The sequence below is a fragment of the Salmo salar genome, chromosome ssa08 (assembly GCF_905237065.1).
Source record: "Salmo salar chromosome ssa08, Ssal_v3.1, whole genome shotgun sequence".
Taxonomy (NCBI): domain Eukaryota; kingdom Metazoa; phylum Chordata; class Actinopteri; order Salmoniformes; family Salmonidae; genus Salmo; species Salmo salar.
Genome location: NC_059449.1, coordinates 6,885,711 through 6,910,638, shown reverse-complemented (window position 1 = coordinate 6,910,638; position 24,928 = coordinate 6,885,711). Strand labels below are relative to the sequence as shown.

The window sequence follows — 24,928 nt, the reverse complement described above, 5'->3', positions numbered from 1 at the left end:
CATACTAAGGGATACTGTATACTTCAGGGTTGGGGTCAATTCCATACTAAGGGATACTGTATACTTCAGGGTTGAGGTCAATTCCATACTAAGGGATACTGTATACTTCAGGGTTGAGGTCAATTCCATACTAAGGGATACTGTATACTTCAGGGTTGAGGTCAATTCCATACTAAGGGATACCGTATACTTCAGGGTTGAGGCCAATTCCATACTAAGGGATACTGTATACTTCAGGGTTGAGGTCAATTCCATACTAAGGGATACTGTATACTTCAGGGTTGAGGTCAATTCCATACTAAGGGATACTGTATACTTCAGGGTTGAGGTCAATTCCATACTAAGGGATACTGTATACTTCAGGATTGAGGTCAATTCCATACTAAGGGATACTGTATACTTCAGGGTTGAGGTCAATTCCATACTAAGGGATACCGTATACTTCAGGGTTGAGGTCAATTCCATACTAAGGGATACCGTATACTTCAGGGTTGAGGTCAATTCCATACTAAGGGATACCGTATACTTCAGGGTTGAGGTCAATTCCATACTAAGGGATACTGTATACTTCAGGGTTGAGGTCAATTCCATACTAAGGGATACCGTATACTTCAGGGTTGAGGTCAATTCCATACTAAGTGATACTGTATACTTCAGGGTTGAGGTAAATTCCATACTAAGGGATACTGTATACTTCAGGGTTGAGGTCAATTCCATACTAAGGGATACCGTATACTTCAGGGTTGAGGTCAATTCCATACTAAGGGATACCGTATACTTCAGGGTTGAGGTCAATTCCATACTAAGGGATACTGTATACTTCAGGGTTGAGGTCAATTCCATACTAAGGGATACCGTATACTTCAGGGTTGAGGTCAATTCCATACTAAGTGATACTGTATACTTCAGGGTTGAGGTCAATTCCATACTAAGGGATACTGTATACTTCAGGGTTGGGTTCAATACCATTTAAATTCCAGTCAATTCAGAAAATAGACCAAATGCCAATTCAAAATGTTTCTCATTGAAAAGTACTGAACAGAATTTCAGAGTACTTCCTGAATTGTCTGGAATTGAAATGGAATTGACCCCAGGTATACATAAACCTGTGCATAGATACTGTGGCGTGAATCCTAACTACCACTGATATCAATGCATGACTAAGTGAAAATTCAACTGCAGTGGACCTTGGGATTCACCGCTGTATACGTCCATAGATAGATATGTCTATAGCACATGTGGTTTCCTGTGTCTTGTATAGTTCTCAACTCCCCCCTCTCTCATCCCCTTCCTTACCCTTCTCCTGCTCCCCCCTCTCTCTCTCCACCTCCCTACCTTTCTCCCCCTCACTCTCTCACTCTCTCTCTCCACCTTACCCTTCTCCTTCTCCCCCCTCTCTTTCTTCACTTCTCTCCACCCCCCCTCCCAGACAATGAGACAGTGTTCAGTAACATCAGTTCGTGGGACAGTGGTATCTGGCATAGCTGCGTGGACCAGGAAGAGATGTTGAATCTGGGCTTTACCATTGGCTCCTTCCTGCTGAGTGCAGCCACTCTGCCGCTAGGTATCCTGATGGACAAGTACGGGCCCCGCCCACTCCGCCTCCTCGGCAGGTAAAAGACGGGACACATCATCATCGTCATTGCCATCATCATTATAGTAATAGTAAATCAACAACGATTAACACTGTCATTGTCATCATCATCATTATTATTGCAATCATCATCATCATCACAAATACCATTGAGCATTGTCATCGTCATAATTATTTAAACAATTATCATGTTCATCGTCATGACCATAGTCATCATCATTATCTTCCATCAGTCAGCATCAGTCAGCAACTCTCTCTCTTGCAGTGCGTGTTTTGCTTTCTCTTGTGCCATGATAGCCGGAGCTGCCTATAACCCTGAAGGTAAGAATCCTAAGCCACTGTAAGTCACTGTAAATGAACACTAAATGTACATAAAAATCACATTAAAACACATCTGCTTATTACATTACACTGCACACACAGATCTCACTAACTCTGTCCTCTTCCTCTTGTCTCCTCCTTCCTCCTTCTGCTCCTCCTCCTCCTCCAGTACTCTCGGCCCTCATTTTCATCGCAGTCTCCTTCAATGGCTTCGGAGGAATCTGCCTCACCTTCACCTCCCTCACGGTAAGACATGCGCACACACACACACACGCACACACACACACACACACACACACACACACACACACACACACACACACACACACACACACACACACACACACACACACACACACACACACACACACACACACACACACACACACACACACACACCGTCCTTCTCCTCTACATGGACACAACGACAACATATCCAAAGCTACCAAGTTCCCAGAACACGCCAGCGGCTGGTTGGAGGGGCTATAGGAGGACGGACTCATTGTAATGGCTGGAATGGAATTCATGGAACGGTATCAAACATATGGAAACCACGTTTGTCTCCATTCCATTCCTTCCATTCCAGCCATTATAATGAGCCCCTTCTCCTATAGCTCCTCCCACCCCTCATGACCAAAACCTCCCGTCACCTGAAAAGTTTCTTACCGCGTGCTGTGGCCCATAGAGACTAAAGGACTGCAGTCTATGCTGCACCCCGCTTTAAGTCATCTCTGGACTGTACACAAAATAACTGCACTCTACTGCATTTGCACTCTGTTCATGTCTCTGCATGTAGATACATTCATACTGATACAGTAGATGTACACATTTACAGTATATCAGCAGTATACCCACTGTATGTCAACCGTATACCCACTGTATATCAACAATATACCCACTGTATATCAACAATATACCCACTGTATATCAACAATATACCCACTATATGAACCCTTGACTTTTTCCACATTTTGTGACGTTACAGCCTTATTCTAAAATGGATTAAATCGTTTGTTTCCCTACACACAATACCCCAAAAGGACAAAGTAAAAACAGGTTTTAAAAAAACTGAAATATCACGTTTACATAAGTATTCAGACTCTTTACTCAGTACTTTATTGAAGCACATTTGGCGGCGATTACAGCCTCGAGTCTTCTTGACAATGACGCTACAATCTTGGCACACCTGTATTTGGGGAGTTTCTCCCATTCTTCTCTGCAGATCCTCTCAAGCTCTGTCAGGTTGGATGGGGAGCATTGCAGCACAGCTATTTTCAGGTCTCTCCAGAGATGTTCGATAGGGTTGAAGTCCAGGCTCTGGCTGGGCCACTCAAGGACATTCAGTGACTTGTCCCGAAGCCACTCGTGTTGTCTTGGCTGTTTGCTTAGGGTCGTTGTCCTGTTGAAAGGTGAACCTTCGCCCCAGTCTGAGGTCCTGAGCGCTCTGGAGCAGGTTTTCATCAAGGATCTCTCTGTACTTTGCGCCGTTCATCTTCCCTCGATCTTGACTAGTCTCACAGTCCCTACCACTGAAATGTATCCCCACAGCATGATGCTGCCAACACCATGCTTCACCATAGGGATGGTGCCAGGTTTCCTCCAGACATGACGCTTGGCATTCAGGTCAAATAGTTCAATCTTGGTTTCATCAGACCAGAGAATCTTGTTTCTCACGGTCTGAGAGTCCTTTAGGTGCCTTTTGGCAAACTCCAAGCAGCTGTTATGAACCTTTTTCTGAAGAGTGTCTTCTGTCTGGCCACTCTACCATAATGGCCTGATTGGTGGGGTACTGCAGAGATGGTTGTCCTTCTGGAAGGTTCTCCCATCTCCACAGAGGAACTCTGGAGCTCTGTCAGAGTGACCATTGGGTTCTTGGGCCTTCTCTCCCGATTGCTCAGTTTGGCTGTGCTGCCAGCTCTAGGAAGAGTCTTGGTGGTTCCAAACGTGTTCCACTGATGAAGGCCACTGTGCTCTTGGAGACCTTCAATGCTGCAGAAATATTTTGGTACCCTTTCCCAGATCTGTGCCTCGACACAATCCTGTATCGGAGCTCTACAGACAATCCCTATGACCTCATGGCTTGGTTTTTTTCTCTGTCATCCACTATCAACTGTGGAACATGATTTAGACAGTTGTGTGCCTTTCCAAATAATTTCCAATCAATTGAATTTACCACAGGTGGACTCCAATCAAAAAAGTTGTAGAAACATCTCAAGGATGATAAATGGAAACAGGATGCACCTGATCTCAATTTAGAGTCTCATAGCAAAGGGTCTGAATACTTATGTAAATAAGGTATTTCTGTTTTAAATTTTTTATACATTTAAAACCCTGTTTTCGCTGCGTAATTATTGTGTGTAAATTGATAAGCAAAAAAAGTAATTTAATCAATTTTAGAATAAGGCTGTAACGTGACAAAATGTGGAAAAAGTCAAGGGGTCTGAATACTTTTCGAATGCACTGTATAAGGCATACTGTAGCTATTACTATTATACGCTATATTACTGTATATTTTTGTCTGTTGGTGTTTTGGGAGGATGTATACTTTTTTCTGTATAGTATGTGTGTATTTTAGTTTTTCTTTGCGTATAAATGTGATTAATAGTGTGTGTGTGTGTGTGTGTGTGTGTGTGTGTGTGTGTGTGTGTGTGTGTGTGTGTGTGTGTGTGTGTGTGTGTGTGTGTGTGTGTGTGTTGGCCATTCAGAGTCTCCACGGCACATGCTGTTCTGCTCCTGGCTCTAAATTCTGGCACACGTCCGTCGGCCAATCAGATCACTGGGCTGTTGACACACTCGTCCCTGCCCCCCACCCCTTCCCAAAACACACAAGGACACGCGTCTCTCCCTCTCTCCACCCTCTGTCTATCTCCCTCTCCCCCTCTCTCTACCCCCCTCTCTCTCTCTACTGTATATCTCTTTCTTTTCCTCTATATATACACACACACTGTAACCCTCCGGGTCTATACCAGTAGTTCCGTCTGTACCAGTAGTTCCAGGTGGTCAAGGCCCTTTCGTTCCATTGACCTAAATCACACGTCCGTCCGTCAATCCGTCAGTCAGTCAATATTAGGTACATGAGCTATATGACCTTACATTCTCCAGGGCAATCTTTTTTTGTTCTTGTAGAATGTTGTTCTGATTCTGTTTTTAAAGCTCCCTGCTTTTTCTCAAGTTCACCCATCTTCCTACCCTCTCTCTGTCTCTCTACCCCTCTCTCTGTCACTCTACCTCTCTGTCGGTCCCTCTACCTCTATCTGTCCCTCTACCTCTCTGTCGGTCCCTCTACCTCTCTGTCGGTCCCTCTACCTCTCTGTCGGTCCCTCTACCTCTCTGTCGGTCCCTCTACCTCTCTGTCGGTCCCTCTACCTCTCTGTCGGTCCCTCTACCTCTCTGTCGGTCCCTCTACCTCTCTATCTGTCCCTCTACCTCTCTATCTGTCCCTCTACCTCTCTATCTGTCCCTCTACCTCTCTGTCGGTCCCTCTACCTCTCTATCTGTCCCTCTACCTCTCTCTCACTCCCTCTCTGCCTCTTTCACACACGTACATGTACACATACCCACCAGTGGAGGCTGGTGGGAGGGGCTATAGGAGGACGGGCTCATTGTCATGGCTGGAATGGAATTAATGGAACGGAGTCAAACATTGGTTTCCGTATGTTGGGTGTGTTTGAGACCGTTCCATTCATTTAATTCCCGCCATTACAATGAGCCCATCCTCCTATAGCTCCTCCCACCAGCCTCCTCTGATACCCACACATGACAGGGCTCTATGCTGACCTTTTTTTTGACAAAGAGCATGTGTGCGCCTAAGATGAAAAATGTAATTTAGGAGCACAATGAAAAATAAAGGAGGTAATGAAGCCAGAATCGCCCAAAAATGTTGGCGCACTGGTGCTCCTAAATTAAAATTCCAGGTCGCAGCAAAAATATTTAGGAGCATATGCAAGTAAATGGTTACACTGTAGAGCACTGCATGACATGGCAAACGCCTCACACGTTTCCCTCCTAGTCATTGACTCTTTCGTTCTATCCACCTAAATAGTGTCAACCTTTGGTTCTGTCTGCCTGTCTCTGTCTGTCAGTCCATGTCCATGGTAGTGTGTGTGGGGGCCACGTAGCTGAGGCCCCTGAATACCTCCGATTGGTCATTAAGAACGAGCTGGAGCTCAGCCATTACCCATACACTGACCTACAGGACCTGGAGAAAAAATGGTCATGGTCATGGGGCGACTTTATCCGTACCTCTGCCAAGACCTGACCAGGGAAAACTGCAGGCCCTAGTTATTGGCTAAAACTACACTCTTAGGAGAAAGGTTTCTATGTAGTACCAAAAATGGTTCTATCACTTCATATAGCAACCCTTAAGGTTCTATATAGAACCCTTTTGTAGGGTTCTTTAATCAGAACCCTAGGGGTTCTATATAGTAAGTGTAGGGGTTCTATATAGTAAGTGTAGGGGTTCTATATAGTAAGTGTAGGGCACAGGGTTGTTCCTGGTCAGGTCACTTGGTCTGGAAAACTGTGGTACTGGCTAGTATGTCACTATCAGCAGGGTTAAATTGGGGGGGGGGTGATAAGAATGGAAAAACAGGGAGAGAGACTGTTGTGGAAAGCAGGAAAGATCTAGAGAGGGAGAGAGCGGGATAAGGAGGAGGAGAGGGATAGGAAGGTGGGGAGGACAGCAGTATGTCCTCAGTTAAACTTAGTAACCAACTGGAAATAGGGTGTCAAAGTGTGTGTGTGTGTTTTGCTTCTTCCTGTTTTTTTTGTGTTTTTTTTTATACCATTTCGCATTTAATTGTTAAAGAGAGATAACTGCCCAAGCATCAGAAGAATATCTTTTTTTTAAAGGAGTGGTAATTCCCACCCTTTTCCTATTTTCAGATTTGAATTGAACTGATAGTGAAGGGATGACAGAGGGGAAAGATATACAGAGTTATTATTTCTATAAATGATTTCTATAACTTGTTTACATAGATTACATAGATTCCGGTTGTAATGCACATCTTTAAATAGAGGTTAGCACAATGGTGTTTGATATATCTCTTTAAGCTCAGCTTGGCACAGTGTGGAGTGACATAGTTTGCATCCGAAATGGCACCATATTCCCTACATAGTGGTCAAAGGTAGTGCACTATATTGTGAATAGGGTGCTACTTCAAATCGTAACACATATCTATATAGAGAAGTGCAAACAGTGCTGTAGCTCTGAGTCTGTACGTTTATATACAATGTACAAAAAGGCTAATCACATAAATTTGATTTAAGCCCCCATAGAGAAATTGTGTCACAATTCTGGTATGTATTTAAGCTCAGTGTGGTGACACAGTATGTGTTGTCACTAGATTTAACTTGAACTAATTACCGCTCCGTGCAGCGAACATTCATGTAAGCTCGCGAGGTCAGGCGATGTTTTCCAAAGGGAGAGTGGTGCTGACACACAGCCTGATGTGATGTACGGTATTATCTGTGTGTCTTTTTATCTGCGTAGGCTGGCACTGGCACAGTGTCGTTGGCACGACATAGGGGTAAATATTCACAGCTGTTTGTGTTGGGTATTACTTCAGCAGGTTAAGGAGGACACTGCTTCTACTGTGCCACCTGCACAATTTCACGCACACACACGTTCACAGCAACAACAAAAAAAAAGCATTTTTGGCACGCAGACACTCAGTACTTGCACAACGTCCTCCAACAGAGAAAAGAGAAAGGAGAGAATGAGTGAGGAAAATAGGAAGGCAACGACAAGACTTCTTGTATGGCATTTGTTCATTCATAACCCCGTATGTCCACATTTTCTACCTTTTCCCTTTGTTAAACCGTTAGTTTTGTAAAAGTGCCAGCAACCAAGAAATGTCTAAAATTAACCTTGTACTGTGTAGCAATATTATATACCAAGTCAGAGGCTGTGAATACAAACCAAGGCTATTCCACTTGCCTCGGGCTAGCATGTGTCTTCTAAAGCAGCAGAGTAACTGACCTAACACATGTTGCGAAGCTGCATATTAGGACCCTCTCCATAAAGATGAACAGCTCATATGACCACCTGGTGTTTCTTTCATAGAATTGCATCTTGAGCACTTCCAGTGCCTTCAGGAAATATTCACACCCCTTTACTTTTCCCCAATTTTGCTGTTAGAGCCTGAATTTAAAATGGATTACATTTAGATTTTGTGTCACTGATCTACACACAATACCCCATAATGTCAAAGTGGAATTTTGTTTCTAGAAATGTTTTTTTTATTTTATAAAAGATGTAAAGCTGAAATCTCTTGAGTCAATAAGTATTCAACCCATTGTTATGACAAGCCTAAATAAGTTCAGGAGTACAAATGTGCTTAACAAATCACATAATAAGTTGCATGTTCAATAATAGTGGTTAATATGATTTTTGAATGACTACCCCATCTCTGTACCTCACACATACAATTATCTGTAAGGTCCCTAAACCGAATAGTGAATCTCAAGCACAGATTCAACCACGAAACCAGGGAGGTTTGTCAATGCCTCGCAAAGAACGGCACCGATTGGTAGAATTGTAAAAAAAAAAAAATATTTAAAAAGCAGACACTGAATATCACTTTGAGCATGGTGTAGTTATGAATTACACTTTGGATCGTGTATCAATACACCCAGTCACGACAATGATACAGGTGTCCATCCTAACAGTTGCCGGAGAGAAAGGAAAGCGGTCACGGATTTCACCATGAGGTCAATGGTGACTTTTAAAACAGTTACAGAGGTTAATGGCAGTGATAGAAGAAAACTGAGGATGGATCAACAACATTGTAGTTACTCCACAATGACCTAAGCTAAATTAGAGTGAAAAGAAGGAAGCCTCTACAGAATAAAAATATTCCAAAACATGCATCCTGTTTGCAACAAGGAAATTAAGTAATACGGCAAAAAATGTGGCAAAGAAATGAACTTTTTTGTTCTGAATACAAAGTGTTATGGTTGGGGAAAATCCAACACAACATCACATTGTATATTTATCATATATTTTCAAGTGTGGTGGTGGCTGCATCATGTTGAGGGTATGCTTGTCATCGTCAAGGACTAGGGAAGAAAAAAAAAAATCTCATAAAAAGAAACGGAATACAGCTATAAGTGCACGCAAAATCCTAAAGGAAAACCTGGTTCAGTCTGCTTTCCAACATACACTGGGAGATTAATTCACCTTTAAGTTGGACAATAACCTAAAACACAAGGCCAAATCTAAACTGGAGTTGCTTACCAAGACAATGTTGAAGGTTTTGACTTAAATCGGCATGAAAATCTATGGAAAGACATGAAAATTGTCAAAGACTCCAGCCACCCTAGTCATAGACTGTATCTCTGCTACCGCACGGCAAGCGGTACCGGAGCCCCAAGTCTAGGTCCAAAAGGCTTCTTAACAGCTTCTACCCCCAAGACATAAGACTCCTGAACAGCTAATCAAAGGGCTACCCAGACCCCTCTTTTACGCTGCTGCTACTCTGTTTATTATTTATGTATAGTCACTTTAATAACTCTACCTACATGTACATAGTACCTCGACTAACCAGTGCCCCCGCACATTGACTCTGTACCAGCACCCCCTGTATATAGCCTCACTTGTTATTTACCTGCTGCTGTTTAATTATTTGTTACTTTTATTTTCTATTTTTTACTTATCTATTTTTTACTTAAACATTTCTTAACTTCTTAAAGTGTTGTTGGTTAAGGGCTTGTACGTAAGCATTTCACTGTAAGGTCTACACCTGTTGTATTTGGCGCATGTGACAAACACAATTTGATTTGATTTGAAATGCCTGTCTGGCAATGATCAACAATCAACTTGACAGAGTTGATTTAAAAAATAAAATAATGGGCAAATATTGTACAATCCAGGTGTGCAAAGCTCTTAGAGCCTTACCCAGAAAGACTCCGAGCTGTAATCGCCCCCAAAGGTGTTTCTACAAAGTATTGCCTCAGGGGTGTGAATAGATATGCACATTTGATATTTCTGCGTTTCATTTTCCATCAATTTGCAAAAAATGCCAGATTCAGTTAACAGTCACTGCTCAGCTGTGATCTTTGTCTGTCTTCCTCTCCCTCCCTCTCTTCTATCTCCCACTCTCGCTGTTTCCCCTCTTGCTACCTCTCCGTCTCCCCCCCTACCCCTTCTCTCTGTCTCCTAGTTGCCCAACATGTTTGGGAACGTGCGCTCCACCATCCTGTCTCTAATGATCGGCTCCTACGCCTCTTCAGCCGTCACCTTCCCTGGAGTCAAGGTAGGAGAGTTACTCCTCAGTTCCCTCTGGGTGTTTAGGTCCGTGTTTGTTACGGTAAGCACCTTGGGACAAATGTTGATTGGTTTGTTGATTGATTGAGGATTCACCGAAAGGCATTACCTTATGGCTTTACTTGATATCGTGATATATTATAGTTGAATTTGCGAACCTCTTTCCCATACTTCTCTCTCTCCCACCCTCTGTTTCTTCTCTCCAGTTGATCTATGATCTAGGTGTGTCCTTCAGGGTGATTATGTGGGTGTGGTCGGGGCTAGCCGGTCTCGTCTTCCTCAACTGCTTCCTTAATTGGCCGGTGGAGTCTTTCCCCGCACCTGAGGACATCAGCTACACGTCAGTCTCCATGACAACGTTACTATCATAACACAACATTACATGACTTAACTCTAACGTTAAAGACTGTTACAGTAACCCAAAATCATTGAATAACAGAGGGAGTTTTTTTCTCTCTCTCTCTCTCTCTCTCTCTCTCTCTCCTCTCCTCTCCTCTCCTCTCCTCTCCTCTCCTCTCCTCTCCTCTCCTCTCCTCTCCTCTCCTCTCCTCTCCTCTCCTCTCCTCTCCTCTCCTCTCCTCTCATCTCCTCTCCTCCCTCCCACCTTGCCCCCTTGCTCCCACAGTAAGGAGGTGAAGCTGAGTGGCATGGTGATGGATGACAAGGTGACGGGGGACAGATTCTACAGTCATGAGACCACGATGGAAAAGAAGATGGCTGCGAAGCAGCAGGAACCAGATCCCTCGTCAGAGCAGCTCCCAACTGGAGAACAGACACAGGGTGAGGAATAGCATGGGATCACAACAAAAACAGTTAGAACCAGTCAGATCTAGACATAACTGCTTAGAACCGGATACAGTTAAATGGAACTGGTCAGAACCGGTCAGAGCTGGTCTTCCAGGGCTTCACTCACCAACCAGAATAAATGGACGATATTGAGCTCAACCCTACTTTAATCTGTTCAACTTTTTAATAAAAATTGAGAAATTGAGAAAGTAATTTAGCCAAGTGTCATCATCTCATGTTTAATTCTTATCCCCGCACCTCCCCTTCTTTCCCTGACAGGTGGCCCTCCTTTCCGCAGTTCAGTCTGCTCGCCCATCTTCCTGTGGAGTCTCATCACCATGGCGATGACCCAGCTACGCATCATCTTCTTTATGGGCGCCATGAACAAGATTCTGGAGTTCCTGGTTACCCATGGCGACCCACACCGTAAGGACCAATCACTTGTAAAGGCTTGAAGTTGTGGGCACTGTCCCATTTGCCTTGTGAAACCAGACTGATTTCGTAATAGCTCACATTCTGTTTCACTTCAAGTGATGTTAAACAAAACATAAGCGCAGTGGTTAGTCTGCCAAATCTTTATTCTGTCACATATCTTAATCTTTATTTTTTTGTAAAGTATATTGTGATGATAAAATAAAAGTTGACTTGAATATCTGTGGCGCCGAATGGTCACAGTTGTCGGAGAATGGCATCTGTGATTTGTTATGATGTTAGTGGGTGGGAATTTGTGACTTCCATGACTTTCTGTGTGTTTTTTGTTTTCAGCCTCTAACGATCTATTGATGGAGGCAGAGCAACAAGGTGAGAGAACGAAACAGAAAGATCCTTGTTTGATATTGGAAGCTATTACAATGAGTCCGTCCTCCTATAGCCCCTCCAACCAGCCGCTGGCGTGTTCTGGGAACTTGGTAGCTTTGGATATGTTGTCGTTGTGTCCATGTAGAGGAGAAGGACGGTGTGTGTGTGTGTGTGTGTGTGTGTGTGTGTGTGTGTGTGTGTGTGTGTGTGTGTGTGTGTGTGTGTGTGTGTGTGTGTGTGTGTGTGTGTGTGTGTGTGTGTGTGAGAGAGAGGTGCATTTGTGCATGTGTGCGTGCGTGCATTCGGGTGTGTGAGAGAAAGTGTGTGTGTGTGTGTGTGTGGTAATGTATAGTGACTGTGTATGTGCACATGTACGTACGTGTGTGTGTTTTCTGACCGTGTGTCTCCTCTCCTTAGTGGGTTTCTACTCGTCAGTGTTTGGCTCTCTGCAGCTGCTCTGCCTGCTCACCTGTCCTCTGATTGGCTACATCATGGACTGGAGGATGAAGGAGTGCGACGTAGACCAGAGGTGTGCGTGTGTGCGTGCACGTGTGTGTGTGTGTGTGTGTGCACGCATGTGTGTAACAGAGTGAAACAGAGAGAGAGCGGAACAAGGAGAGAGAGAGAGAGAACGTAGGAACTTCAGTTACAAACCACCCATCTCATCCATCATGCTGATTGGACAGTGTTTACACTTACAGCCCACCAAGAAAATCTCTGGGTCCTAGGTATTGTAAAACATTCACCTGGTCATTCGTGGCCCCCCTAGTAAACTGCATGTCCTTGCATGTGTCTATTGGTGCCTGGGATGCATTAATACAAAATCACCACTAGCTGGCGACATAAGCTGTTCATCCCTATGGAGACATGGACAGCAGTTGACTAATATTGGTCACTCAGCTGTCTTTTATTTATTATTTATTATTTAACCTTTATTTAACTAGGCAAGTCAGTTAAGAACAAATTCTTATTTACAATGACGGCCTACACCGGCCAAACCTGGACAACGCTGGGCAAATTGTGCGCCACCCTATGGGACTCCCAATCATGGCTGGTTGTGATACAGCCTGGATTTGAACCAGGGTGTCTGTAGTGACGCTTCTAGCACTGAGATGATGTGCCTTAGACTGCTGCGCCACTCTCTTTAAGGGAGAAATAATTCAGAAGGGACCAAGCATGACATGTTGAGAGAGAGCCGGGTTGTGTTCATCAGACATCCAACTAAAGAAAACTGACTAAAATGCTAATTTTCGCTTTCCTTTGTATAAAATGTTTAAATGTCTTCTGTGGCATTCCATAATAAACACAACCCTTGGTATTTTACTCATGCTTACATTTTTTTAATTTTATCCCTGACCTCTTCTTTCCAGCCAACCTGAACCCCCGAAGAGAGACAGGAAGATCCAGAAACTGACCAACGCCATCCGCGCTTTCATCATCACCAACTTTCTACTGGTCACCTTTGGAGTCATCCAGATGATAGACAACCTGCCTGTACAGGTAAGAAGACAGCCACATGACCCTACCGCACACAGCTCACCTGGGGTGCGTTCAACAGGCCCCCGCTTTGTGGAACGTTTCGATAGAAATATATGGGGGGCCTCCCGAGTGGCGCAGTGGTCTAAGGCTGTGCCACTAGAGATCCTGGTATGAGTCCAGGCTCCGTCGCTGCTGGCCGCGACCAGGAGACCCATGGGGCGGCGCACGATTAGCCCACCGTTGTCCGGGTTAGGGGATGTTCTTGTTCCATCGTGCTATAGCGACTCCTGTGGTGGACCGGGCGCAATGCACACTGACACGGTTGCCAGGTGTACGGTGTTTCCTCCGACACATTGGTGCGGCTGGCTTCCGGATTAAGCGGTGTCAAGAAACAGTGCGGCTTGGCAGGGTTGTTACGAAGGATGCACGGCTCTCGACCTTTACCTCTCCCGAATCCGTACGGGAGTTGCAGCGATGAGACAAGACTCCGGAGGGATGCGTGGCTGTCACATTTGTTATTTGAATAAAGATTTAGACTAGTTACTGTATTGTCAAAATGATGAAAACTGTGGGCCGTTTTTGTCAACTAAATGCCCTTTCATTTTAGTTACATCACATTTGTATCGCCTCATTAACCTACAGTAAACATTAATCACTGACTTCCATATGCACAAACATACATAGCCTTGTCCTATGAACATATTTTTCTGCATAACATCCTACAACCTGACAAACATATAGAAGAATTATCTGGCCATGTAAATGTCTAATTCAGCCTACATAGATATTGCACATTACATACAAAACAAACAGATACACACAAACACAGGGAGAGAGAGAGTAGCACCAGATGGTGCCGCAAAGTACCGTATTGGCAAAGTAGTATGGGTTGCTCCTCCTCCACTCGGTCGCGTCTGTCGTGTCTTTGGCATCATTAAAACTGAAGACATATTTATCAAATAACTCTCTGTAATTATTATTACGCGATTAACCTGATTAATCATGTAACTGTAATTAACTAGGAAGTCGGGGCACCAAGGAAAATATTCAGATTACAAAGTTATACTTTTCCTAATATAACTTTCAGATATTTTAATATCTGATCAATTAGTCTTCTAATTAATGACGTATTCTTTACCTCACGTCAGTCTCATTCCAAACGTCGTAAATTGTTGGTTATCTGCACGAACCCAGTCTTCACTATGAGTCATCCATACATCAATTGTCTTAAAATAATTTATTTACTAACTAGGTAATTCACAGAAATGCATAACAAACAGTAGATATGGTTACAAGGAAATGATAGGAGAATGTTCCCTAGTGGGCTAAACCGGCATGGCGGCTTGTTAGACAAAAGGGGGGTGGGGGTCAGCTGAGAAGGCACTACAGAGTTGATAATTATAACAATTGAAATGCTAACCCTTTGCACATGAACGCTCACTCATTCGGGAACAATTGCAATCAATATATATATTTACGCTCAGTGTGTCGTCGGGATCTCTGTTGAAAAGTTTGTTTCTGTTGGAGAGTCTGTCCGCCCTCTCTCTCTCTGTCATGGTTAGAATGGGTAGATCAGAGTGACATTCATTAATGTCGTTATAGGACAGATGTTTCGGCGGTTGTCGGTCTTCACGTTCAATGATACCGAATTCCTAGCTGCAGACTAGTAATTCATATCAAAAACTTGTTCTTATTCTGTCGGTATCGATAGTCTAAGAGTTTAACCACGTGGTATGGTTAAAAGTTCAGCAAGAGGAATGCATGGTCAAACCTTGGCCCTCTCGTTATCGAGGTAAGCTGGTCTCCAACCTTTAGCCATCTCGTAATTGAGGTAAGCTCGGTCTCCAACCTTTAGCCATCTCGTAATTGAGGTAAGCTCGGTCTGGTGATATAAAACCCCCACCTAGGTTTTCTTCGGAAGAGCAGAAAAAGGCTGTCTCATGATGCCAGGTCCTGTCTGTGTTCATGGGCGGTCCTCTGATTTAGGAATTGGAGTTCCCTTCATTAAACAGTCCAAAATCACATTACACAATTTCACAAATAGCTTCATCCTTATTCATTCATTTTATACAACCATTAGATGTAAGTCTCATACCTGAGACTCTTCTATAAACATGATTATGGTAATGTGGCGGTATTGTCTCTCATGGGTTTCACAAAATTGTACCAAACGGACCAGTTCGTAGCTGGATTCTTCACCGATCTTATATACCTTCTCCAGAACATAAATGTCGTTCGGTTCTCCAGTTCTGTGAGGTGGAAGAACTCCTTTGTTCTCTATGAAACCCACTCTCTCTATACTGTGGCCATGTGGAGAGAATCTCCTCATAGGAATTTACGACCGCTCTTACAGAGCCTGGTGTCAGAAGTATAGAGGTCGGGGGATGGTGCATAGAAAAGGCCTGGTGCAGAGGGAGGGGGGTCAACTGTGCTCGCTGTACCCAAAGAGGGCAACGTCATGACACGTCATTGCCATTGTTTTCAACGTTCCACAGACGCCGCTGCCACATTGGTGTCTGAAAGTATAACGGGGGCAGTGGTGTAAAAGTACTTAGGTAAAAATACTTTAAAGTACTATTTCATTCATTTTGGGGGTATCTGTACTTTACTTTACTATTTTTATTTACTTCATGACATTCCTAAAGAAAATAATGTACTTTTTACTCCATATATTTTCCCCGACACCCAAAAGTACTCGTTAAATTTTAAATGCTTGGCAGGACAGGAAAATGGTCCGATTCATGTACTCATCAAGAGAACATTCCTGGCCATCCCTACTGCCCATGATTTGGTGGACTCACTAAACACACATGATTCGTTTTTTTAAATGACGTCTGAGTGTTGGGACTGTGCCCCTAGCTATCCATGAATTTAAAAAGAATAAGAAAATGGGTCTGTCTGGTTTGCTTAATTTAAGGAATTTGAAATGATTTATACTTTTGATACTTAAGTATATTTATAACCAACTACTTGTAGACTTTTACTCAAGTAGTATTTTACTGGGTGACTTTCACTTTTACTGGAGTCACTCTCTATTAAGGTATCTTAACTTTTACTCAAGTATTACAATTGGGTACTTTTTCCACCACTGAAAGGGGGCTAATGACTTTGGAATGGGAGCTAATGACAGTTTCGCCCAGTGATGTAGTCAAGTCACTAAACCTTGAGTCCGAATCGAGTCCTGGTCCACATTACCTAAAAATAAAGTTATTTACCCAGTCAGATATACCCTTACAAAAATTATTGCAGTTTTGAAACTGCAGTAAAAGTGCAGTAACTGCAGTCAACTGGTATTCTAGATGCAGTAATTGCAGAATAACTGCAGTGTACTGCAGTGTACTGTAAAACTGCAGCTACACTGCAAAATTACTGTAGTAAAAAAAAAACAGTTATTTGTGACGCAGTATTTGCAACATACTGCACTTTAACTGTAGTTATACTGTATTGTACTGCCGTTATACTGCACTCTGTCTGCAATCTTTTTTCATAAGGGTAATGCAGTGGCAAGAGGAATTTAGGGAATTTCTTTCTGTGCCACCAAATGTTTGCATGTTTCGTCACAATATTGTTTTGAACATTGGTTTTGGACTGATGCCTGACTGAGCATTCTACTTAGTGCATTGTCAATGAGCACTGAAGAAGATTTGATCAAAACTGCATTACAGTGGCTTGGAAATACAATGACATTCAAAAATGAGGCAAATAATTAGTAGGAAAACCTTTTGTCATCATTTTGATGTTGCCAGATTGACTTTAGATGCAGTATAACGTTTGCTAGCTAAGATTGAGGGGAGGCCACCGGATTTTAGCTAGCTAACGTTAGCATTGCTAGTTATTTTTGACAAACGTTGCTAGCTAGCTAATTACAACATTGCCATCTGTCTAAAACAGGCCTGGGCAATTATTTTCCATGGAAGGCCACATTAGAATATATTTTTTCCATCGTGGGCCAGAATAAAATTACAGGATTATACATCATGTGTATGACTGTGTTGACAGATATATCTACTGTAAATCACGTTCAGATATGCTACTTATTTTTCTTTTTTAACATGCACAGAAATAAACCACATCCATGTTCTCCTTTTGGTAGTTATTTTCATTATTAAACATGCAATGAACTACACAGAGGGAAAAGTACACTGTGCATTCAGCACCATGGACAGAACTCTTGTTAACGGGTATGCACAAAAACACAAAAAAGAGCGGGAGCTCAACATTACATTTAAACTAACGTAAACTAACTCACTCTTGTACATCGCCTTGGTCCGTACAATTGACCTTATTTTAGCGCCCAAAAAACATAATACTTCCAGATCAACTGTAATATCAATACCATTGTAAAGCACAATTTCTCCCCTTTCCAACAAAATCAATGACGAGACCTTCACGCTGCCCGTTTCTGTATGATTCAAGAAGGCAATGAGCTCCGTCGGGTCTTTTTAAAAATGGCGGGTGGGAAGCGAAACTAATGCGTGATAGTGAGAAGGAGAGATGTCGTGTGGGGAAACGGCTTTTTTTCACTCGATCTGTCCAACTTATCACCTTATCGCCTCTAAAATGTCAATAAAACACTATGAAGAGTTTATATAATGTGTCATTACATACCTATTTGAAGGTTTGTGTCGAGTTTGAATCGGGTTTTTAGGGCGGCGCTAAAGTGATCTTCAGAAGTAAACAGCGGCTTTTGAGAGTCATGATCGCTTGCAGTGACGATGCAAAAAATGACTAGGTATCCCACCTTACCCCGTCACTGTCCATTTCTTGTTTTTAAACGATGAGAGAAGTGCTACACCTGGTGGAGAGAGATTGTAAGACAGAAATAGTTGCTTTATGCGTGCTGTACGTTACGGCATGACACGTCACAATGTAACAGAGGGTCAGTTTTCTCAACTTTTCTCCAATACTATAGAGCCATTACCATACCGATCAACGCTTGAATAGAAACGTAGTTCACACCCCAGATTTTTAAGTCAACACAGTCGCTACAGTCCTATTAGTTTTCTTTGCAGCCTCGTTTGAATGTCGCGGTTGCTCACATTGGTACGGAATGGGGTGAGTTTACGTTAGTCAATCAGTGTGAGGAGTGAAGTTGTCTGATGGGCATTGACTAGAGCAGTGAAGTCAGGTGTAGTTTCTGACGTCGCTATGTGCAGGATTGCTGAGAGGTGAGAGTCAGTAAGAGATGATCTGTGCATTGACTTGTTATATTTCATCACTGAAAATGTCTGTTCACATACATAGGTTGACCAAAACAGTACAAACATCTTCTGAGCATGACTCCTAATCTTTGGAAAGTTTTTTTCATCAAGAGATGACATTGTTTTGAATAGTTCTCCAATTACTGCATCAGACTGAAGATCGATAAGCTCAAGTTGCAGGTCAGTGGGAGCGTTATCCATATTGAAGGTGAAAGGAGAGGAGACCAACAGCATGTAATTTTACAACACTTTGAAATCCTCAAAACGACGAGAAAACTCACCGTTCAATGCATGCAGCAGCGATGTATACTTCTCCCGCTGGTCATCTGATAGGGAACAGACTAGTAGTGTAGGAAGGTGGGTGAGATTGTTGGCTTCTACTTGGCGGGTCAGGAGGAGTAATTTTCCCTTGAAGGCTTTGACAAGGCTGTACATCTGATGTGGAAAAAGGCCCTTCCCTTGTAGTTTGGAATTCAGTTCATTCATGAGGGCCATGATGTCCACGGTGAAGGCAAAATCAGCCAACCATTCTTTATCTTGCAGTTGAGGGAAATCCACATATTTTCCTTTCATTTGCAAAAACTCAGCAATCTCCGACTTCAGGTCCCACACCCTTTTAAGCACCTTCCCCAAACTTAGCCATCTCACATTTGGGTGGTAGAGGAGATCTGCATGACCCGACTCTGTCTCTTCCAACAGTGAGACAAACTGCCTGTGGTTTAAAGATTTTGCTCTTATGAAGTTTACCACTTTAGTGACTGTATCCACAACATGGCTCATTTTCAGAACACATTTACAGAGCACCTACTGATGAATAATGCAATGCAGGAAAATCATTTTCTGATCTGGGTTCAGCTCAGCTACTTGATCTTGTATCCTTTTCAAAAGACCAACGTTTTTTCCTGTGAAGTTTGGGCACCCATCAGTGGTCACACTGGATAACTTTTCAAAACTCAGTCCCAGCTTTGCCACACACTTATTAACCTCCTCCAATAAATCTTTCCCTGTGGATGTGCTCTTCATTGACTGCACTGAAGCAAGCTCCTCTGTCATTTCAAAGTCTGGGGTTATGCCTCGTAAAAATATCAACAACTACGCCTTGTCACGTGCATCACTGCTCTCATCCAGGGCCAAGGAGAAATAGATGAAATCCTTTACCTTGTCTTTCAACCTTCGTTCCATATTTCTTTGAAATCTTTGAAAAACTATTTTTTTGTGCAATTTCTATCTAGCTACTATTTGTAACTGTGACGTGTGTGTCCGCCTGTCAGTCACTGTCTGTCATCTTGCAGTTGTTTATTTATACGTGCCTTCAAAATAAATGTCCCACAAGCAGTGGGAGTTAAATCCTTACACAAAGGCAAGTATTCATTGGGCTTTTAATTTGAATAACATTTGTATTTACGTTTTTATAAACTTTATTATTGCAAATTCTTTATGTGATCTGAGCATGATTCCGCAGTCCGTATTGAATCAGGTCGCGGGCCGCATACGGTCCCCAGTCCGACCTATGCCCAGGCCTGGTTTAAAGTAAATTTGACGAGATGGTAATGCTGGCAAAGATGTTTCCTACTAAATATTTGAAAACTTTAGCAATGTCAACGTATTTCCAGGCACTGTAGTGTAATTTAGACAAAACAGTAGTTAGCCTCTGTCCAGAATGAATGGGCTTATCACCACTTAAGGGCACCTCTATGTCGCCACCGGTAAACTGGCGCCTTGAGAACGTTCATAACAATGGCAAGACGCGACCGAGTGACGGTGATGCAACCTATGAATGAATAGGCTGCCAGGGTCATGTTCAGTTGCAAAACGTTCTCAAACGTTTCAGATATAAATTCCATCAACAGATAAGATGTTAGTTCTTATTCAAAGTGTCAGAGAGGCATGTTTGTCCTACATAGCATTTATATCTGAACGTTCCAAAACGTTGCATCCTACTGAATGCGCCCCCAGGTTGTTAATTATAGCTAACAAATGAGGTAACATGACTGAACAAGGTGTAGCCTAAACAAATGGTTAACGGTACGGTCCGCATGTGGCCTAGTTTTAGTACGGCCCGCGATATGCTTGATTATTGTAAAATGCGACCCACCAATGCAAGATAGAAAGTAAAAAAAATGTAGCTCTGGTATTATGGGTCATACACTATATATACATAAGTATGTGGACACCCCTTCAAATTAGTTGATTCGTCTATTTCAGCCACAGGACAAACAAATAAAATCGAGCACACCGCCATGCCATCTCCATAGACAAACATTGGCAGAAGAATGGCCTTACTGAAGAGCTCAGTGACTTTAAACGTGATACTGTCATAGGATGCCACCTTTCCAACAAGTCAGTCCATCAAATTGCTGTTATTGTTATTGCGGTTATTGTGAAGTACAAATGTTTAAGAGCAATGGCAGCCCACACAAGCTCACCGAACGGAACCGTTGAGTGCTGAAGCCCATAGCGCGTAAAAATCGTCTGTCCTATGTTACAACACTCACTACCAAGTTCCAAACTGTTTCTTAACGCAACTTCAGCACAAGAACTGTTCGTCGGGAGCTTCATGAAATGGGTTTCTATGACCGAGGAGCTGCACACAAGCCTAAGATTACCATGCGCAATGCCAAGCGTCGGCTGGAGTGGTGTAAAGCTCGCCGCCATTAGACTCTGGAGCAGTGGAAACGTCTGAAGTGATGAATCACGTTTCCCCAACTGGCAGTCAGATGGACAAATCTGGGTTTGGTGGATGCCAGGAGAACGCTACCTGCCCAAATGCATAGTGCCAACTGTAAAGTTTGGTGGAGGAGGAATAATGGTCTGTGGCTGTTTTTCATGGTTCGGGCTAGGCCCCTTAGTTCCAGTGTAGGGAAATCCTAACACTATAGCATAAAAGTACATTCTAGACGATTCTGTGCTTCCAACTTTGTGGCAGCAGTTTGGGGAAGGCCCTTTCCTGTTTCAGAATGACAATGCCCCCGTGCACAAAGTGAGATTCATACAGAAATGGTTTGTTGAGATCGGTGTGAAAAAACTTGACTGGCCTGCACAGAGCCCTGACCTCAACCCCATCAAACACCTTTGGGATGAATTGGAACGCCGACTGCGAGCCAGGCGTTATTGCCCGACCTCACCAATGCTCAAGTGGCTGAATGGAAGCAAATCCCAGCAGCAATGTTCCTACATCTAGTGGAAAGCCTTCCCAGAAGAGTGGAGGCTATTACAGCAGCAGGAGGGGGACCAGCTCCATTTTAATGCCTGTGATTTTGGAATGAGATGTTCGACGAACACGTGTCCACATACTTTTGGTCATGTAGTGTATCTTTTGAATGGTAAGGGCTAGAATCAATCCGTTTTCTCTGAGGAAAAGATTGAGACTTGACTACATTGACTACAGAACCTGGCTCTGAAATCCATTGGGGAAAGTGTAAGGGTTAAGCGAGACTGTGCTGCTAATATTAATTGTGGTTATCACAGAAAAGCTCTCAATCTCTCCAAAAACTCTTGTCCAGTCCACTTAGAAGTCCGATTTTTGTCAAAAATAATTTCATCTTGTCTCGTTTTAGTCAACTGTAATGAAAATCACTTTTACTGTTTCCTCTCTATTGATGAGATTATGTATTTTGTTGTGTATATATTTAGTTTTCATGTATTTTCAAGAGGGCCACAATGGAACTTTTTTGTGTGTCATCCTTGATGATTTTTAAATGCAGCAGTATCAAGGTGTGGTTGTATTGTGTTTTTAATTGTCCAAATAAAATAAACTATTTCTCTCCCTCTCCGTCCCCCTATCCTTTTATTTTCCTAATACCCCCCTTTCTCTATCTCTTTCTCTCCTCTCTTTCCCTCCCTCCCAGATAATTTCCTTCATCGTCCACACCATGGTCAGAGGTTTCGTCCACTCCTGTGCTGGAGGACTCTATGCTGCTGTGTAAGTACATTACAACGTCAACTAAACACATTGCTGGACGTTTGCTTTCCAGCATATTACACCCACGCTGTGATCGTCTCAGTAAGATTCGTAGGTGTCAGATAGCTTTGAGAATTGTTCGTTACACAATTTGGAAAACACTATGTTGCATATCAATAGCAGTGAAAGGCTAAATTATTTGATACAATTCACAAATGTCACAAATTGGAGAGGTCAGTCAGTTTTGATTGGAGAGGTAACCATTACATCCTGCCCCTTCCAGATATCCGTCCAATCACTTTGGGACATTGACGGGGATGCAGTCGATGATCAGCGCGCTATTCGCTCTCCTCCAGCAGCCTCTTTTCGTCATCATGGTGGGACACCTGGGAGGAGACCCCTACTGGGTAAGGCTACACACACACACGCACATGCACACATACACACAAACACGCACACAGAGCATACAGACACACAGATCACATACATGCATGCAGACACACACAGCACACATGATGACATTAGTACTTTGCCATTGTACTACTGAGATTGTAAGGTGAATGAATAAAAATTGATTCATGTGAATGGGCAGAAACAGACAATTGAGGCAATAAGATTTATTAGAACGGTATGTCTCAAACACGTTCGTTCTCTGACTAACTCTATCTTCCGATCAACAGATCAATCTGAGCCTGCTCATTGCCTCATTGGCTGGATTCCTGTTGCCCGGATACCTGATCTATCACCGTAGGAACCTGATGCGAGAGAAGGTGGAGGAGTGTGAGAGGGAGGCCGCTAACCAGTCAGAAAGAGAGAGACAAACCTTATTGCAATCAGAAAATGGCCATACCAAAAACCATACTAATGGACATCTCAGCAATTAAGCTTCAGAATCTTGACCAAACTAGCTGTCAAATATCATAGTCGTTAATTGTAAAATATCATTATAGACCATCGTCATGACGATGACAAATTATGGTTGTCATTTTCGACAAGGACAGTGATGACGATATTGTTTGGACATGTCGCCCTTTGTCACGTCCTGACAAGCAGAGGGAGTAGTGGTGTAGTATTTTGGTCAGGACGTGGCAGAAGAAGTCTGTATGGGTTGTCTAGTATGCCTGTTTCTGGGTTAGTCTTGTGACTCCTGATCAGGAACAGCTAGGGATCGTTGTTCCTGATTGGGAGTCATATATTTAGGAGTATGTTTGTCACTTGGGTTTGTGGGTGGTTGTGCTAACACTGCTAGTCTTTTGTTTGTAGTAAGCATGTTAGCCTGTCGTGAGTGCCGTGTGTATTGTTTTCCTGTGTATACTTTGCTTTAATGTATTTAGTTTGGTCCATACACCACGGCTTCAACTACTGTGACAGAACCACCCACCTAAACAAGACCAAGCAGCGGAAAAAGGAGAGGAACGCTGAGTACATGGACTATGGTGAGAAATGGACCTGGGAGGAGATCTTGGAGGGAAAAGGCTCCTACACTTGGGAGGAGATCCAGGCTGGAAAGGATCGCCTTCCATGGGGACAGGTGGAAAGGGAGAGGGAGGAACGGCGAAAGGCTGGTGAGGACCGGGAACGCTACCGGGGTACACGACTGGCGAGGCACCCCTAATAATTTTTTTGGGGGGGGCACACGGGTAGTTTGGCTAGGCCAAGGAAGAGCACTATCTCACCCATACGCACGCACAGTCTGGTGCGCGCCATTCCAGCCCCTCGCAGATGCCGTGCTAGAGTGGGCATCCAGCCTGGTAGTAGGATGCCTGCGCAGCGCATCTGGTCGCCAGTACGCCTCCTAGGACCAGGCTACCCTACTCCCGCTCTACGCATGGCAACCATCAGGCCCCTGCACAGCCCAGTTCGCCCTGTACCAGCACCCCGCTTGTACAGGGCTGCTAGTTCCATCCAGCCAGGACGGGTGGTGCGGTCAAGGCCACCTGTGCGCCTCCATGGCCCAGTCTTTCCGGTTCCCGCCTCTCGTGCTATCCCGGAAGTGAGTACCTCCAGTATGGCACGACCAGTACCAACAACCTGGACCAAGCTTCCCATGAGTCGGCCTAGTCCTATTCAGCCTGTTCCCGCTCCTCGCACTAGCCCTAGGGTGCGTGTCTTCAGCCTGGTACCACCTCTACCAGCTCCACGCACCAGGCTTCCAGTGCGTCGGCCCAGCCTCAAGAGCCCGGCACCAGTGTGCAGTCCAGAGTATCCGGCACCAGTGTGCAGTCCAGAGTATCCGGCACCAGTGTGCAGTCCAGAGTATCCGGCACCAGTGTGCAGTCCAGAGTATCCGGCACCAGTGTGCAGTCCAGAGTATCCGGCACCAGTGTGCAGTCTAGAGTAGGGGACTGCCTGCGACCCGGAAGCGAAGGGGACTGCCTGCGACCCGGAAGCGAAGGGGACTGCCTGCGACCCGGAACCGGGTGAGTCTACCTACGACTCAGAACTGAAATTGACTAACTGTGTTGTAAATGAGTCTGCCTACAGCATGGAAATGAGGGGACCTGCCCACGAGCCACAACTACTTGAGTCTGTCTACGACCCGGACCCCAATGAGTCTACCTACAACCTGGAGGGCAGGAGGC

General features: G+C 43.8%; 1 protein-coding gene across 1 annotated transcript in view; it reads left to right on the top strand.

Annotated features, from left to right (window-relative positions):
- slc43a1b (solute carrier family 43 member 1b) overlaps positions 1–23,829 on the top strand; it is a 35,228-nt gene extending 11,399 nt beyond the window's left edge. Inside the window, exons 3-15 of the mRNA XM_014208952.2 lie at positions 1,430–1,613; positions 1,860–1,915; positions 2,085–2,161; positions 10,078–10,170; positions 10,388–10,521; positions 10,807–10,961; positions 11,247–11,393; positions 11,733–11,768; positions 12,183–12,294; positions 13,136–13,265; positions 22,294–22,367; positions 22,630–22,753; positions 23,027–23,829. Of these exons, the coding sequence (XP_014064427.1) occupies positions 1,430–1,613; positions 1,860–1,915; positions 2,085–2,161; positions 10,078–10,170; positions 10,388–10,521; positions 10,807–10,961; positions 11,247–11,393; positions 11,733–11,768; positions 12,183–12,294; positions 13,136–13,265; positions 22,294–22,367; positions 22,630–22,753; positions 23,027–23,230 (1,526 nt within the window). The 3' untranslated portion in view covers positions 23,231–23,829. The remainder of the gene's footprint in view (positions 1–1,429; positions 1,614–1,859; positions 1,916–2,084; positions 2,162–10,077; positions 10,171–10,387; positions 10,522–10,806; positions 10,962–11,246; positions 11,394–11,732; positions 11,769–12,182; positions 12,295–13,135; positions 13,266–22,293; positions 22,368–22,629; positions 22,754–23,026) is intronic.
- Positions 23,830–24,928: the final 1,099 nt, after the last annotated feature.